The sequence below is a fragment of the Biomphalaria glabrata genome, chromosome 4 (assembly GCF_947242115.1).
Source record: "Biomphalaria glabrata chromosome 4, xgBioGlab47.1, whole genome shotgun sequence".
NCBI lineage: Eukaryota > Metazoa > Mollusca > Gastropoda > Planorbidae > Biomphalaria > Biomphalaria glabrata.
In genome coordinates, this window is record NC_074714.1 from 12,950,747 (window position 1) to 12,969,125 (window position 18,379).

The following is an 18,379-nucleotide window of genomic DNA, read 5'->3' on the forward strand; positions in this document are numbered from 1 at the left end:
GACAAAAAAAAGTATTTTTAATTAATCTATTTTAGATTATTAAAACTTTTAAAAGCACCTTTAATGTAGGTGCCAAAAATATGTGCATTTAAGTTATAAAATGATTATGTGTTGTGAGCTCCTGACATGGCTTTGACATGGACACATAAACGTACATCTTTCAACAATTCAAAGAAACTCCAGAGATTAATGAAAAACAGAAATATTAATAAAAGCAATCAGAATAAACTGTAACTGTAAACAATGCCATCAAATGTTGAATAATTAAATATACAACAAACTATGAAAACTGCTTTCTATAGTTCTTCTACTATTAATGTCTAAAAACTCAGGCCTCTGATAACAATAACAATCTCTCAAGGTCTGTAACTCTACTTTAACTAATAGACCAATGAAATCAAGATAAAGATAGAATTCCTCCTTATTTACAACCAAGATTCTACTATCTAGCAATTAACAATACTATATACAGTCATCTGCCACAACTTTTGAATTAGTTGTATAGTAAATATGTTCTCTATTTAATAGCACCGTTTTCATCTATACTGATGATGTAATTCATGCAATTTTATTTGTGTGTAGTGGGTGATCTCTCCTTGTAGCTTCGTCATTATGACGTAAATTGTCTTAGCTCAACTGGTGCATTTCACGCCATGTTGCTAGACTGAAGCAGACTCAATTCTGTTCAGCTCTTGAATTTCTCTTTGTGTCTGATATTGGATAGACTTATCATTGGCCTTGGTAGATATTCTTAAAGGATTATCTTGACCCCTGTTTAGGGTGAGTTTTATTTCACATTGTATAGTTATTTTTATTTGGATTTGATTGCATTTGTATTTTGTATATAGATTAGAAGATTAGAAGAATCTGTTCTTTATCTTTTTATAGGGTCTCAGGTTTCAGTGGTGAAATCGGGATGGGGGTTTTCATCTCAGGTTGTCTGTCTGATATTTCAAGTTTGATTTACAAGTCTGAGGTTCGAGATAGCGGGTTGCTATATCCAGACCTGGTGGTACTTTGTGAATTTTGATGCTACTATGAACTTTTGAGTATTGATCGTCGGTGGACAGTATCTTAGCTGGAAGATAGATCTACTTGTATTGCCAATTGTTGTCTTGACATATTGTTGTGAACAATATTACTGAACCTTATAAGTTAAGGTGATTATTCTTGCTTTTTTTTTTTTAAATACTAATTTAGTATTTATGGGAATCTTACTATAAGTATTGAATTTTTTCACACCATACTATATCTAATTATATTTCTTTATCATTATCATTGATCATATATCATTTATATTGTACAAATATCATTAGATTAAATTAATAATTTTATTTAAATCATCATACACATCGTTTATTAGTTTATGTACAACTGGGTGTGTATGGTGTGACTGTCGGGCTGAACTTAGGCCTAAAATATTACAAGTTAAAGTAATTATAACACTTACACACATTATAAATTAATACTTAGTAATTAATACAACAAAGACCTGACATCATCACAATATGAAATATGAATGTGTAATAAAAAAGTAAGTATAATAACAAAAATAAGTCCACTAACAGTCCATGAGACAAGCTCAGTGGAAATGAACTGTCACTAAGCTAATTAACGAGAAAGCTGTGCTATGTGGACAACACAATGAAAAATCTCACTCACTTTACCCCACTAAGGACAGGTAGACATTTCGAATCTTGTGACCTCAACCACTTCCACCCACACCTGACATCAAGAATTACAAAAATTCCTATGCCTCTACCAGGCCTAGAACCCAGTACTTTCAGATTAGCAGCAGCATTGAATGGCTTAATTACTCAACGATCCTGATAACACTGGCTAGCATTTGAAAAAACAACATTTCAATGTGCCAAATTCTTACCAAAAGTATAAGTGTCCATATGAGAGAGTCTGGATGGCTGCAATGTTTCCCCATCCAATATGACAATATTGAATCCACGACCAGCATCATTGACATCACCATCCATCATACTGTGTGATAATCAGAATCAAAAGTTTTTTTTTTATTGTTTTCATTTCAAGCAGACAAAATGGTATGTGTTAAAATTATGAACATTTATAGAAAGACTAAATAAATCCTTCCACCAACTTTTTTTTTCTAAACTGTTATCTAGTGGCAGGCAAAATTTATTTCATTCAAATTTATTAACAATAATTCAGATAAAATATATAGTGGTTGGCAAAATTTACTACTAGATTGAAAAAAATGCTAACACCTTTAGTTTCAATAACAAAACTTCATTAAGCTAATTTTCAACATTTATTAATGATCTAGATATTAAAGATGCACATATATTGATTAAAATAATGAACACAAACAATTTTTCCATTTTTTCTAAAATATACCAATTATTTTGATGACCAAAAAATGAAAATGAAGTCACTTACTAATGACTGTTTACACATATACTTGGTTTGCGTACATTGCCCTCTCCCGTGAATACAGAGACAGACACAGTGTCCATTGGACAAGGTTCACTCATCCCACAGTTTGCAAAGTACTTTCCTATTTTCATGTCTTTACCTCGCAGTACTTCTGGCACTGTGTTCTCCATGCTGACCAGTTTGCCCACTATAAAAAAAATATGATTCTTTCAACTCACATCAAATAAAATAAAATAAAGTCAAATAGCATTGTACAACCATTCAAAACAATGTACAATTCTTTTTCATTGTGTACAATTACATTAGCCACAGTTTTTTAATACAAATATGTATGTAAAAAAAATTAACGCTTTCATTTTAGCAATATTATTGATATTGGCAACAACATTATAAAGAAAGTAGCTTCTGTTCAGACCAAAAAAAAGGATAGGCTCACAAAGACTTCTCTGAGAAGGAGACCAAAATAAAATATATTTGCACAGCGCTACTCTGATATACTCTTCACTTTAGATTTAAAGTACAAAAAAAATGATTTCAGATTTTCATTCTTCTTCTTCTTTCTTCTTCTTCGTTCTCATTGTTATGTTGGAGCGTTCATATGACTAGACTAATATTTGAGATGAACTGTGCAGTGGTTTCCAAAGCAGGGAGCTCTACATATAGTTTTCTTTCTATTGGGGTGTTTTGGAGCCAGAATCTTATACAGGCCTCTTGGTAAAGAGAGTAGTTTTGGAGGACGTGGTCAGCATTCTCTGGTGATACTCCACATGGGCAGATTTCACTGGTTCCAATTTTGAGCTTCCAGTACATGTGTTGTCACATTCTGTTGTGTCCGGTCCAGAGTCGAAAGATTAGACGTTGGTCTTGTCGGGATGACAGCTCGTCCATTTCTCATTTATTTTATTTACAATTAATTTCTTCAATTCTTCTGGATAGAGTGCAGAGTTTATTTGTGAGTTAGTTCTCCCACTCTTGGCGAGTGTGTCAGCCTTCTCATTTCCTTCTAGTTGTATATGAGCTGGTATCCACTGAATAACAGTTTTTTTGCTGTTGGTGTTGAGCTTTGTAAGTGCTGTTCTGAGATTTTTAATATAAGGGGAATCAGAGTTTTGCAAGCTTTGGAAGGTTGTTTTCGAATCGGTTAGAAAGACAATCTGACTGTGTGGGGAACTTGGATGATTTGCTAGCATGGTAGCAGCTAGAGTTAGTGCTTCCCTTTCTGCTCTGTGACTGTCAGATAGCTCTCCAGTTGCAATGGATTTTTCTAGTTTTCCTCCATCTGGCCATTCGATGAGTATTCCAGCTCCTCCATTTGTGGTGGCTTTATGGGACGAGCCATCCGTGTAAACTCTGATCCACTGATTGCTAGGATAGTTGGTTTGTAGAAAACAGTTCACTATTTCCTTGAGCTCTGTTGGACTGAAGTCAGATTTTCTTTTTATGTTTTCAATATGGTCCCTTATAGTAGGAAGAGGGCTTTCGTCCCAGGGTGGAGATTCATTATACATTATAGTGTATCGAGGATTCCAGAGTAATTTTTTCAAGATGGTGTTTCTTTTTTAGGTTTAGAGATTCCAGTATGAAATTGGTCCTTCTGAGACGTTTTTTTGTGCCAGTTTTGTGGATTTTTGTTCTGAGTGGGTGCCTCTCCAAGGTTTCCAATTTAGTGAATTGGGAAAGGATTTTTATTTCTCTTCTTTCATCCAGAGAGATCAGGGCAGCGGTTTCCTTCATAGCTCTTATGGGTGTTGTTTTGATTGCTCCTGTCATTTTCCTTAGACCAATATTTTGAACCTTGTCTATTTTTCTTAGGTTGGTTTGGGCTGCTGAGCCCCATGCTGTGGCACCATATTCTAGTACAGGTCTTACGTAACTGGTATAGGTCTTTTTCAGGATGTTGTGATTAGCTTCCCAATCTGTGCCAGCTAATTTTTTTCAAGTGGGATAGTCTCATTACAAAATTACTGACCTCTATGTAATTTAATATGGTCCCTTATAGTAGGAAGAGGGCTTTTGTCCCAGGGTGGAGATTCATTATAGTGACTCATAACAAAATGATTGACCTCTATGTAATTTAATATATTTGGGATAACCTCAAGGAGTGCTAAAATAGGTCTTCTTATAAGGAAGATAAAGTTTATTTAAAAGTATTTGTATGATCTGAATAAGGAAAAATCTGCACAAGGAAAAGAAAATGTAAACAATAAATAAAAAACAAATATTCACCATTAATTCATATAAGGCATAACAGTTTTAAAAGAAAAATACTTCCACTAATAAACTTTATCTTTGAACCAATGCTCTAATTAACCAAGATATAAATATGGTTCTGTAGTGTCAAAGTATTACATTTTTAAGCAGGCAAAATATTTTATAACAGAACATTGACCTAAAACAGCAAACAAACAAAAATATATGAAAAAGAAAATCACTACTCAACTTGCTACTAAGAATCTTATGAAAGTGGCAAAGTCTTAGATGGAGAAGTGCAGTGGATAAAATGACCTAAATTATAGGAAACACAAGAAGCTGCATCAATAAGTAGAATGACCAATGAAGGAGAGAATGACAAGAATGCACTTGTGAGTCATAAAGTTGAAGGGATCTCCTTACAGTGAGATGCAAAATGACTTGTAAGACTAGCCAATCAGCTGATGGATGGAGAGGAAAGAGAAAGAACAGTGTGGAATGAGTGAATGATGAGTCAAAAGAGTGCACAGAAAGACTGCTAAGAAGCCTGTGCACATTATGCACCCTCACTGATACATTTATAGCTAAGGGGCAGTAAGAAGTGCATCATAAAAAAGTCATGTGATGCAATTTTTAAAAATTCCTGCATGAAAAGCAAATGACAAATAGGAAATACTGCATAAGGTTAAAAAGGAAAAAAAAAAAGGAATATTTAGAATGCAACTTACTTGGAAAAGAGAAGCAGCCAGCTTTCTCAATGGGAATTGCAAAAGTATCTTCTCTTTTATTTTGTTTTGCCATGTACTGCAAGAAAAAAAAAGGTAATTTAAAAACTATATTTATACAACCATATAAAAATAGATGTTAATTATACATCCCAATTTAAAAGAAAAGCTTAATGCTTCAAAAGTTGTGTTGAGATTGTGATAACTAAATCTGGCAGATTATTTGTTTCCACAAATCCATAATACAAATGCATAAAGAATAAATCACAGGAACACAATCCTTAAATTCAAACTTGAATCCTTAGTTAATTAACTGAACAAATATTTTAATAAAATAGATTTAAAAATACAGCTTTATCTCTGGATTACAATATTAAATCGCTGAACTATCAAACCAAGAAAGAAAAAAAAAATCTATCTTCATACAGTTTTCCCAAAGCTATGCCACCATATCATTCTGGTATCATCTAACTAACACACATTAATTTCCTGGCTATTCTGTAATGAGTTGTTAATTTGTAGAAGTGGCATTCTAGTTTAAATTTTTACTGCAATAAACTGTCTAATCCATGCCTCCTGTGTTTGTCAAATTGGCTTTTGAACCTCATAATTACATAAACAATGTGTGCGACTGAGTGGCCTAAACAGTTTTGCTACCTAACAAGGAGACCACCATTGCTACTATAGTTCAGCTCCACCTACTACTTCACTATAGAAGTAGATTTCCAATAAATCTAGAATTCTAGATCTAGAAGTAATCTTGATCTACTAGAATTTACATGAAAAATTTATAGAGTCTACTCAATCTAGGTCTAGTCTAGTAGAAGAGAACTAGATATATTTCTTTTATGAAGTTTGAATGTTTTACTGTTATAAAGTTTTAATGCTTCACTGCTACTATTAAGTTTAAATGTTTTATTGCTATTATAAAGTTTAAATGTTTCACAGCTATTATCAAAGTACAATGTTTCACTGCTATGATAAAGTTTTGAATTTCTGGATTTTTAGGGTTTACCTGATTCCACCTAACTCTTATGGGTACATAACAATAGTTCGGGAAATGTAAAGGCAATTAGTCATTGTACTGTCCACATGACACCCTTGTTAACTGTGTGCCACAGAAACAAATGACCTTTACATCATCTGCCCTATAGATTGCACATTTGAAAGGGAACTTTACTTTTTTTTTTTTTTTTTTACTTCAGACCACTATTATTTCTATAGTTAAGTCCCACCAACTACTTCATTGTATTGTGGACCTAGTCTAGTAAAATACAACTAGATTTATCCTTTATTAAATTGAAATGTTATATTGGTATTATATAGTTTGAATATTTCATAGCTATTAAAAAATTTCAATGTTTTACTGCTAATATAAAGTTGTTGTAGATCTAGAATTCTAGATCTAGTTATCTTATCTTATATAATACAGATGTTACTTCAAAAAAGAAGATGATTACATCCTACCCATCATGCATTAAGTCATGCATATTAACCAATGACCTAAATTCTAGCTTGCTAAGTAGCCCTAAGGTATATAGAAGGCCTAAATCTAGATAGACTAGTTTCTTTAATTCTAGTCTAGATCTAGATTGGAAAAACCAGAAGAATGTAACTTCTTATCTTTTTTAAAATTCAAATTATTATTAAATTTTAGATGTTCAAAAGCAGACAAAGTGTAATAAGCAAAAACTTGTATTTAATAAAAATCCATTATCTGCAATCAGTCAGACTGGCGTTTACCGGCAAGTTATTTCTTTAGATGCAATTTTGCTGACACCCTGGCTAAAGCATCAATGAAAGACCCCACTAAAATGTAAAACTCAAAGTCACAATCAGCACAAACACTGCATTAAAGTTATGGTATAAAAACTCAAAATTGTATAAAAAACATAATTTTACTTGAAAAATAATTTTTTTTTTTACTTCTGCACATTTTCAAACTCATGTTACACAAATCCAGACATAGATATATATATATATATATATCATTTTAATTTAGACTAATTGTAATTATATACATATGAGAAATATGTGACAATGACCTTTTTTTTTTCAATCTTAAAAAAAAAATATAAATATTTTTAATTATGTACAATGCTCCTCTGTTCAAAGCAATCTTATTTCCTTAAATTATAATTTAAATAAGAAATAACTTACATATTCAATGGCACTGCCCTTTGCAAGTCCTTTATGCCCTATCATAATAAAGTTCTCCCTGAACCCAAGATGGGTGACAAGAGAGCTACCAAATAAAGACAGCCAGTTTCGACCGGATTCCTTCAGACTGAAAAGAGAATTTTAACTTTCAGAACTCAGACCAATTTATACAAATTAGCATTGAATATACTAATCTGGCAACATAACATTTGGTTGGATTATATTTAAGAAATCTATATATGTATTTGAAAGTGTTTTTAAAGTTTTTCAAATTATTGATTACTAGCTGGATATGGCACACAGGCTTTAGTTAGTTACTGATCTCGTGGATTGGATTTAGATCTATGTCAAACATGGCTCCCTTCACATTTTGTTTATTTTGCCATGAAAATAAAAGTAGAGCATGGAAATGTGTTTACTCAATTTGTTATAAAGTTGTTTTTTTTTATTAAGAGATAGAATTAGGTATTTTAAAAATGTTTTGGGCCATCAGGTTGTGGGAGGGACATTAAACATACACCCTGGTCTCCAGTATAATCTAAGGAACATTTATGCCAAGTTTTATCAGGATTGGACAAACAGTTTTTAATTTTTAAATACATACATACATATTCCTTACAACTAGCTTTATATATTAGATAATTTACCCAGTTGAAGCATCATCAAATGTGGCCAATAAAATTATATCATCTGCTTTAGCATCTTTCTTCAGAAATCTTAAAAGTGATGATTCTAAATATAAAAAAAAAAAAAATTATACATGAAAAATGTTTGATTAAAAAAAGTATTTAGATAATATATTTTTTTAAGTAGTCTATAATTTATATTTGGTTAAAATAGGTTCTAAAAGATAAGAGTCACTCACCATCAATATATGTATCAAAGACATTTATAGATTTAACATCTTGACTCTTGGCTATATTATAAATACAGTTGAGAATTAGTGGTTTGCTTAACATTATAATCATTAATATTATCTATACAAGTAGTTATGAACATTTACAATGAACTCATATTTCTTGAAGATCTTGTGTTATAAAAAGGAAGTTAGATTTTCTTTCATTTCATACATCATACATTTGCAAAACCAAGTTTAACATATTAGATAAAGTAGACATTTAATTATCTCAAGAACAAAATACTTTCAATACATCAATACAAAAATAAGGTATTACAAACAAGAATGAGGACATGGATAAAGTTACTTTGACTTACAGTCTATGAGTACCACATTCAATCCTCTGTTAACATTGTTTTGGCCAGGACTCATGTACCTGATGAAAAGAGAAAAACATTATTCATATTGAAGAACAAAAAGGAGCTTTATTCTACTATTCAAATTCATTGACTACATACAATATATCCTCAACAATTTAGGTAGGTGTTTCACTTACATCCTGCCTTGGAAACAAATGATGGGTCCCTGCCCAGTGGTGATAGATTTCTCGCCAGTTTTGATATAGAAAGAATACTGCTCAGGCAGGCATTCCACATCACAAGGTGCTAAAAGACACAGAAAAAACATCAATGTATGTTTTTGTTGTACTAATGTGGATAGTTACACAATAAATATACATTAACATTTATTATCATTTTTATTAAAAAAACAATTTTGATCCAAAAGGATCAAAATGATATAAATAAATTAATGAAAATACTTGTTTTAGAAATTGGGGTACATTCAATATTTTTAAGATTATTGTGTTACTACCATATTATTGGGGGCACAGTGGCTGAGTGGTTAAGTGCTTGACTTCCAAACCTAGGGTCCTGGTTTCGCATCTTGGTTAAGACTGGGATTATGAGCTTTGGTATTTTTAGGGCACCCATGAGTCCAACCAATTCTAATGCGTACCTAACTTTAGTTGGGGAAAGTAAAGGCGGTTGACTGTTGTGTTGGTCACACCATACCCTGCTCATTGACAGGTAGCTAATGAAACAGATGACCTTAACATCATCTGCACTATAGACTGCATGGTCTGAAAGGGAACTATCATTTTATTGTGTTGGTATTTAAATAGAGCTTAAAAATAGATTTGAAAATATGACCCTAATTATATTTAAAGTAAAAACTCACTTGATATATTAGTGGTCTCACTTTTTGCATCCCATACTTGGCGACCTTTAAGCAAAGGTATTATTAGTAAATAAAAAGGGTCATTGTTATTAAACAGTTAAAAAAAACACACATATTTATTGCTTTTAATGATACGGATTCAATTCAATTCAATATGAATTATCCGACATAATTCCAATCATTGTGAAAAATAGAAATAAAAAAGCTTAGCCATCATCCTTTTAACATAATATGGAACAGATGAGGAAGACCAGAAACTATGTTTTCTCTAGAAGAGACAGATACTGATTAACTAACAATGTTTTTAGTCTGTTGGCTACATGGCTGAAGGTTTTCTTTACAACTGCTTCTATTAAAAACAATTAATATCCAGGATATATAAAGCTCCTTTTTATGGTTGAAGATTAGCACATTTCTCATTTCATATGAACTCAAAGATGACTATTAAGTCCAATCCTTGCTTTAAAAAGCAGGCTGCATACATGGCATGGGTAAGTTGGGTCTACTGCAGATAATTTTGATTCTTCTCTCAGCCCTATGTTAGCTATGCGTTCTTTCATGCTGGCCGCTTCAAGCCACGAAAAGCGATCAAGAGCTAGTACTTTCCAGGATATAAAAGCATACACAAATGTGGTCATAGGAGATTGAATATTTTCCTGAGCATAATACGTTGTGTTGTCCCAGAGACATCAGGGGCTAATTATGGCAAGTATAACATCCTTGTAGGATATTCAGAGAGAAATAAAAAAGGCAAACAGAAACAGTGGGAAGATAATGCCAAGGAAAGAATGTCCATAATTCTTTCAAAAAGTTCTAAAAACATCAGACAAATATACAGAGATAACATGTCATTGAGAAATCGCTAGACAAGCATTGGACTATTAAACTAATAAAAAGATGAAGGGTGAATGGCCAAAACAATTGAGAAACAGCTTTATAAAAAAGGGAATTTTTTATGTGAATCCAAACATTTAAAATTTCTTTCAATTACCCAATAAGTCAATGACTGCTAATCAGAAAATGTATCTTGTGAGTTAGAAAACAACTTACCATCTGTTACAAATAAAAGTCTGACAGTGTATACAATGATACCAAGAGATGCTAACACCAAGAAAAATCTCTTACAACCTTAAAATACAAAAAAAAAACAACAAATAAATAGTAACCTAAGTTGTAATTTTAAGCATTATGTTATTAATAGTTTTGAGAAATGGCATAACTTTGATAATGATAATTTCCCAAAACATTGTGAAAACCTATCTTCACTGGTGACAAACTTCTTTTAAGTTTTGTTCAGCCAACTTTCATATTTTCTTTGCGATTTCAATCTGACATTATAATAATATTGTAATGCTGGTTTATGCTTAGTACAATTTAGGCAACCGCTACTTCACATGTTATGTCCTGGGCTAAAAGTTTCAGATCTGTTCACCACAATTTTAACTCTTTTTTTTTTCCAACAATTATTCAAGATCTGACAGACAACTGCTGTGTGGAACGTCTGCCTTGTTAGAAACCAGTCTTTTAAGGTTATGTATGCTTGTCAAAGCCTTAGCTTCAGTGCTACTATGATGGCCATGCTCTTGTTGAATGTTGACAATCGAATATTTATTGCAGAACATACATGGAAAAAGGTGGGTTGAGAATAAATCTAAAATCAGTCCAATCAGTATATATGTCCTAAGTTACTGGTGTTGACCCTAACAGACTTGTTACTGTTCTTTCAATGATTTATTTTCAAAGATTTGTTTCTGTTCTTTCTTTAAATGATCCTAACAGACTTGTTAAGAGTTATTTTTCTTTGCTGACAAGGTTCTTTTAATCAAACATATTTTGTTTTCAATTTGTAATATTGATGTGAATATAAAGTTTAAAATCATCTTTTGCCTGACATCTCTGTTTCATCTTTCTCTACCAATGACTTCTAAGTTTCTCTAAAGCTGTAATTCTAGGCTAAGATGCTCCCCAGTTTATACTAGTCAGTTAGTGCAGATTTGTTTGATAAACCTTTGACTCTCAGAAAAAAATTGTAGCTAAAACAAATTGAAAAAAAAAAAAGGACTATTTTAAAACTTTCTCAGTTTATTGCCTTAAAAAATATCTAAATCTTGAATTACACATTTTTATGAGTCACTCCTACATGTGGTAATAAATGTGATTTACAGAATCCTTTTCAAATGAAAAAGAAAAACCTACTTCCAAAATTTTTTGTAATAATTCGACGTAGAGGACGACACATAGATAATGCCATTGTTTTTTTGTATTAAGTTCTTTGGAAATGATGATTCTGAAAGATAAAGAAAAATAGTAAGCCAATAATGATCAAGAGCAGTGGATAAAAAAAAAACAGAGTTGGCATTTTATCTATAAGACCTCTTATTACTTAATATTTGCAGTTATAGCTTACCTTTCATTACAAATGGTGAACAAAATAAGAAACACCATATCTGAAAAATGTCTGCCTTGCTATGGAATACTAATCAATGTGCATCAATACTATTAAAATTACTATCATTTGATTGGATACATTTTAGGAGATCTACAGCAGATCTATAGCCACTACTGAAGTCCATGCCCTAAGGTAGATAATTATAGTTTTCAGTCAATCCCTCTCTAGCCTATGTTCAATAACTTGCATTGAGACACAAATTAATGATATAAATATAGATCTTTTCTTTATATATTTAAATTTTTTAATACAATTATTGTAACCGTAGCCGAGGTGTGATTTCAAAGTAGTTGGTGGAGTTTTCAATTTTAAAAAAATCGTTATACATATATATATATATATAAATATATAGTAGCCATGTATCTATGAATGTTGAATTGTCATTAAAATGTTTAAAATGCAGTTATTTTGGTGATGATCAAAAACTTTATCTAATTTTATTTATAAAAAAAAATTAAATGTGTCCAGATTAAAGTTATTTAACTTAAATCATTTAAAAAAAAATAAATATTTCATATAACATATTTTTCTTACTTTGGTTTTTGTCATTGGGTTGCCTTGGTCTTTCTCTGACTCTGCATTTGTATCAATTTAGAAACATTTGAATAATTCTGTGTTAGGAAGTTTGATATCAGTCAGTAGGATAGATAGAAATTGTTTTATTTTCTCCTATAAACAATATGTTCAACATTTTGTAGAAAAAAAATCCTATTTTGTGTTTGAATAGTAAAATTTAAATTTTATAATTCAAATATACTTACTTTATTTAAAGGAATTTCTTAGTCTTAAAAATGCACTGCATTTTATTTTATCAACCTTAAAAAAAAAAATACATATATATATATATATATATATATATATATATATATATATATATATATATATATATATATATATATATATATATATATATATATATAGGTTTAAAGAATGATAATATCATTTAAAAAATATAAAAAATACACTCAAGACACCCTTCCTCATTCATTCATATTTTTTTTTACTGTACACTGCTGGTGTTATATGGTTATCTCAGAATAGTAATTCTAAATGTGAATCTAGAGACAACATTTTAGTATCCACTGGGGATCCAAAAATAAAATTTGAGGAACACAACCATTTCTTCCCATATTTATTCTGCATACTTGTGTAATCCGCACATGTGTGTACTCAGTACAAATTACAAAATAAGTAAAAACAAAATCGTACAACCTGCACCCTTATATTCCCTGCAAAAGCAAAGCATAAACTACCGGTACTTAAAGTTGTTGCTCATGAGTTGTTTGTCCCTCAAGACACTATCGTACTCCAGTTATTGTTCCAACAAGCGTTACAAAGAGTGCAATACCCATTTGAAATAAAAGCCTAGGGTTGTAACTGTAGTATGTTGTTTCGACAGAAAGTCATTGACCTAGTTATCTAGTGATGGTGGAGAAAGATTTGCTGCAACAGCTGAGCTGGGCCCTATGATTGTGCATCAGCTGGTGGTCAACCTTTTTTGTGTAGGCTTTTCACTTCTGGGTCAATCAGCAGCACTGGTTTTCTTGTAATTCGAACTTTATGACTAAAATAAATTTGTAATCCCCAAACAGCTGCTATTTGTTTGTAAAAACTTGTTTAACCAGTGGGTTATATGCACAAAAATACAGCAATCCACTTTTAGACTATTGAATATTTTACTATCACAAACTTAAAACACATAATAAATAACTACATAGAAATTCAGGTATAAAGGCACAAAAGAAAAATGAAGTGAAATAAATAATCCACAGTGAAGGGAATATAGAACTTAGTCTATATATATATTTATAATAAATTAACCAGATTCACCTCTCAACCCCCTCCCCTTTTTTTTTTGTCAGGACCTCACACCAACCTTGAGAGGACATCATCAGCCTGCCCCACAGTTTGAGAAATGCTGGGTTAAGCCCAGTATAAACTGTATCAGAAGCCGTACTTTGGATGGTAGATCTATATTAATTAATATAGACCTATATTTATAGACTTACTAGATCTAGACTCTATAGGGGGCTATATAATAGATCGGCTGTGTGGAGAAAAAAAAAAAGGGGGGGGGGGACTGCTCTAACTCCTGTGTGTGAGACACTATTCTAACCATAATAAATAGATAATGCTCCCTCTCCTAGGCATTTATAATCTCATTTCTTTATATTTAAGAGTCTATCTTTATAAATAATATTAAAATATTGTTACATTACTGTGATTACACTTCACAATATCATTACAGATAGATCTAGATTATATCTAAATCTATCCCTAGTGATCTAGAATAATCTGTAGATATGATTCTATCTACTATATCAAGTATCTATATCAAATCTAGACCTCTAGATAAAGACAACCTAAAAAATGAGGCCCAGCTAAAATTAGCAACTTTGTCAAAGCCTTGGCCACTTTGTCTTTTTCCTAGATTTTAAGTTATCTACTAGTCTAGTAATTACTAGATAACTAAAGTTACTAGATCTAGTTGTGTGTGTGGTATAGAATATTATAGTTTAGAAATAGTTACTAGAGTCTAATTAGTTGTGTTTCTATATAATCTAGATCTAAGTATATTATTATAATAATATGAAAAAATCAACTACACTTAAGACTACACTAGGACTTGACTACTCACACACTGACACAGCCTAGGGCTAGAGCTGCTAGACAACTCACTAGATCATATCATGTATTTTTAGATCTATTTGATCTAGATCTATAATTCTATATTTATAATTTTAGTATATACAGATCTATATTCTATATATTGGTCTATATATAATATAGAGTCTATATAATGTATATAGTAACTGACGCCAATCGAACACATTCATGTTAAGGTACTTCTTGAACACCCCACTGTATTTTTTAAAATTCTCCTTTATTTCGATGATTATGATGAAACTAGTCCATTCCTATTGTGCAGCGTCCATTTCTTTATAGTTTAGATATATTTAATTTCATTTTCACACAAGGACAATTTTTTTTACTTATATTCAAAGTGCATTCATTGGTAATATTGGTATAAAAACATCACTTTTCTTTACCTCTTGGGAAGGGTGAAGTAGGTCACGGGTTAAGGGTATTTTTTAATGCAGATAATGCTGCAGCTCAACAAATCTATATATTAAGCTTCTAATTAGGCTACGAAATATTTGCAATTATTTGTTGAAACTGTTCCTTGCTACCCAAACATGAAAATTGAGTTTAATAGGGAGTGTTTGAATGATGTAATAAGCAATCTTAACTTTTTAAAGAATCGTTAAAAATACACATCAAAGGGATATAACTCAAAGAAGACAAAATATTTAAATTACATTTTTTTAATTTTTTTTTTTTTCAAAATAATGTAATGCAAACTACATATATAAATTACTTATATGTTACTATTTGTATCAGTTATTTGTGGTTTACCATTAATGTTCTATTTTTTTAAGTAAATAGATTTACATCGATATGCACATATTGCACTAGTTTTAAAATCATAATTTTATGACACATATACTTTGATGTTATTAATATGAAATTTCGAAACATATCCAGTTGTGTTTTTTTTTCTTTTCAGATGCCTCATTATATTTAGTTCTGCATTAAGTGTTATAAACCAATACCTAGTGCATGTACTTGATGTGTTAAGAGAGATGCGCCATTCTATTTAGCTCTGTATCATACAATACCTAACGCATGTACTTGATGAGAAGGGATATTAATAAAAGGAAAGGGGGAGATATAGAATGTAGATATGGTATTTTTAAATTAAAATGTCTTTGGCAGGTAAAAGGGGGGGGGGGGACCAGTCAAGACACAGTATCAAGAGATCATCAATAATTGATTGACCATAAAAATGTGACGTCAGTCTCAAATACAGAGTCAGTAGTGCTTCTAGAGAATCTAGACATGTGGCGCTGGGTCTATAATGTTTCTTTTTTTTTTTTGCTACAAAGCTCATAATGTGCTACAAAGACATGTTACTCCTTTGAAACATAAAATGTCTCTCCTTACAAAATTTCACTTTCCAACATTTACACATTTTAAGTGCAAGTAACTAATTTCAAGACTCAATCCAAACACAGCCATCAGAATAACACACAACAAAAAAAGGGTCATTGATACAGGTGTAAACCAGACCATCAACACATCCCCAAAACATTGTTTAAGTTGTACTGAGAAAAATGTTGAAGGGAAAGAGGGAGGAGCCAATTATTGATCAATTGAGTACCAAGGGTCAAGCCGCTAATTAGGTCACAAAAACTAAGCATGCTAGAAGTGTATTATATATAGATACGCTGTTTGTGTGTGTGTGTGTGTAACAAACACTAAGTTTGCTTTAAAATACGTTTTTTGGTCAACCAAGTGGCTTGGGGAGGGCGGATTTATCTAGATCTATAGGTAACACAATTCACAAGCTATCATAGCTTTTTAGCTTTTTAAGGCCTTATATCTGAAAATAGCTTCTAAGGGCCTCTTCAAGACATAAGTACCGGTACGGTAATATTTCGGTAATGCGTTACTGGGCTTAGCAACTTACACTATGTGTATTGTCGATTTCTAGATGGGCGATATGGAGCATGGGCAAATGACTAAAACCTGTCTATGGGAAAATGACTAAAACCTGTCTGTTTTACATATTAACCAATGACCTAAATTCTACCAAGTTTGACAAATAAAGCCAGGTGATTGAGGTGAAATACTTGCTTGGCCATCTTCAATCATGAGGTCCCGCTTTACAATTGAATGAAAGGCGTGTAGACGCCTAACTGGTCAGCTGATTAAAATAGCCAGCGCATAAGGTCATGCGATTAGAATGCCTAGTTACGCTGTTGTTTTTTCCCCCACATTTTTAGCAAGAAATAAGCAAAATAATATTTTTAAAAAATTGGGTAAAATTTTAGGAGAGTGGACAAAATTTTAGGAGACTTTTCATTTTTTAGGAGATATTAGGATATTTTAGGAGCACTACGAATCCTGTCACGTGTTCGAGAGTTTCTTAAGATGTTCAAATCTTGAAGGTAGCTGTAAATTGATGTTCGAAACTTTAAGCTATTGAAAGCATCGACCTGACCCACTTTAACATCAAATATAATTTTAACTATGAGTAGTAATACAATTAAACATATCTACTTTTTAAGACAAATAAATGAGGAGTTCATAGATACAATCAGTTTTTTCCTATGTCTAATTCTTAGTGAGATACACAAATTCAAACATAAAAAATGTCAGCAACTGAGCTTAACTTGTTCGATTGATGGCAGTTACTCTATATATATAATTAGAATCTATGTCTATATATTATATAGATCTATATTTATATTAATATAATTATAATATAAAATATATAGATCTAGATCTAGTTAGATCTACCACATAATCTAGTGTTACACATCACTTCATGCATATACTGATATAGTCATATAGACATTATATTATAATAAGAAAATAGATCTCTAGTAACAATGTGAATGTAGATCTAGAATCTAGATTATATTGTAAATTCTAGATCTAGTTATCATAAGGATGATACTGATAGTCATGTCGACTCATGTACTTAGACTTATGTCACAAGTGTCTTAAGTCTAAATAAAAAAGTTAATTACTGATTTATTTAGATTTAGATAGTTTAGTTTTCATATGTTGAATGTAGGTCTAATCATGACTTAGTGACTAAGACGTCTAAGAGTCTAAGACTAAGTCAGTCCAAGTCACTCTAAGTAATCCAGTAAATTCAGTTAATGGCCAGAGTCCAGTAATGATCACTAAACTAATCATGTCTAATGACAGTAATGAGTTAAATGAGTAATGTACTAATAAACTAATTCAGTAATTCATAATCGTAATGTCTTGAATTTATTGATTACTCTAATATTCTAATATTAATTTTAATATAGATCTAATTTTATATTGACACTGGAGTAAACAGTAGACGAGTAGACTCAGTAGAGAGTAGAGTAGTACTACTACTAGTCTTACTAGTAGATCTAAAATTGTCTAAATCTACTCACCTCTAGGTCTAGATCTAGTGACTCTAGACAGTCTAGAGTCTAGATTAGATCTATATTGACTAGATCTATATAGATCTACTCATCTAGATCTAGAGAATAAGTAAAAAGTATCAGAAGTCAGGCCGTGGCCGTGGGCAATACTGAATCAGTAGATCTAGTCTGGATGGGCTTAGAAAAATATTAGATTAATCTGTATAGAATATAGGAAATTACCGAATAGAGATCTAGAATTAGTTAATATATATATAGATTCTATATATTACATCTAGACTAGACTCTCTAGATATAGATCTACACTAGATCTAGAATCTAGTCTAGATGACTAGAGTCTAATAGTTAATAGATTCGTAGTTGAGATCTAAAAATTCAA

At 31.4% G+C, this 18,379-nt stretch overlaps 1 protein-coding gene across 7 annotated transcripts in view; it reads right to left on the minus strand.

The window, feature by feature from the left end:
* LOC106052717 (protein O-linked-mannose beta-1,2-N-acetylglucosaminyltransferase 1-like) overlaps positions 1-18,357 on the minus strand; it is a 37,645-nt gene extending 19,288 nt beyond the window's left edge. Inside the window, exons 1-14 of one of the 7 annotated variants that reach the window (XM_056025468.1) lie at positions 18,223-18,357; positions 12,769-12,823; positions 12,542-12,582; positions 11,755-11,845; positions 10,609-10,686; positions 9,559-9,603; positions 8,876-8,984; positions 8,697-8,755; positions 8,347-8,397; positions 8,129-8,213; positions 7,482-7,608; positions 5,325-5,400; positions 2,410-2,593; positions 1,883-1,992 (exon numbers count right to left, since the gene is read on the minus strand). In XM_056025468.1, the coding sequence (XP_055881443.1) occupies positions 1,883-1,992; positions 2,410-2,593; positions 5,325-5,400; positions 7,482-7,608; positions 8,129-8,213; positions 8,347-8,397; positions 8,697-8,755; positions 8,876-8,984; positions 9,559-9,603; positions 10,609-10,686; positions 11,755-11,809 (979 nt within the window). In that variant the 5' untranslated portion in view covers positions 11,810-11,845; positions 12,542-12,582; positions 12,769-12,823; positions 18,223-18,357. Of the gene's footprint in view, positions 1-1,882; positions 1,993-2,409; positions 2,594-5,324; positions 5,401-7,481; positions 7,609-8,128; positions 8,214-8,346; positions 8,398-8,696; positions 8,756-8,875; positions 8,985-9,558; positions 9,604-10,608; positions 10,687-11,754; positions 11,846-12,541; positions 12,619-12,768; positions 12,824-18,009 lie in introns of all 7 variants that reach the window. The other 6 variants (XM_056025465.1, XM_056025466.1, XM_056025464.1 and 3 more) reach the window with 6 other exon arrangements.
* Between the last annotated feature and the right edge of the window lie 22 nt (positions 18,358-18,379).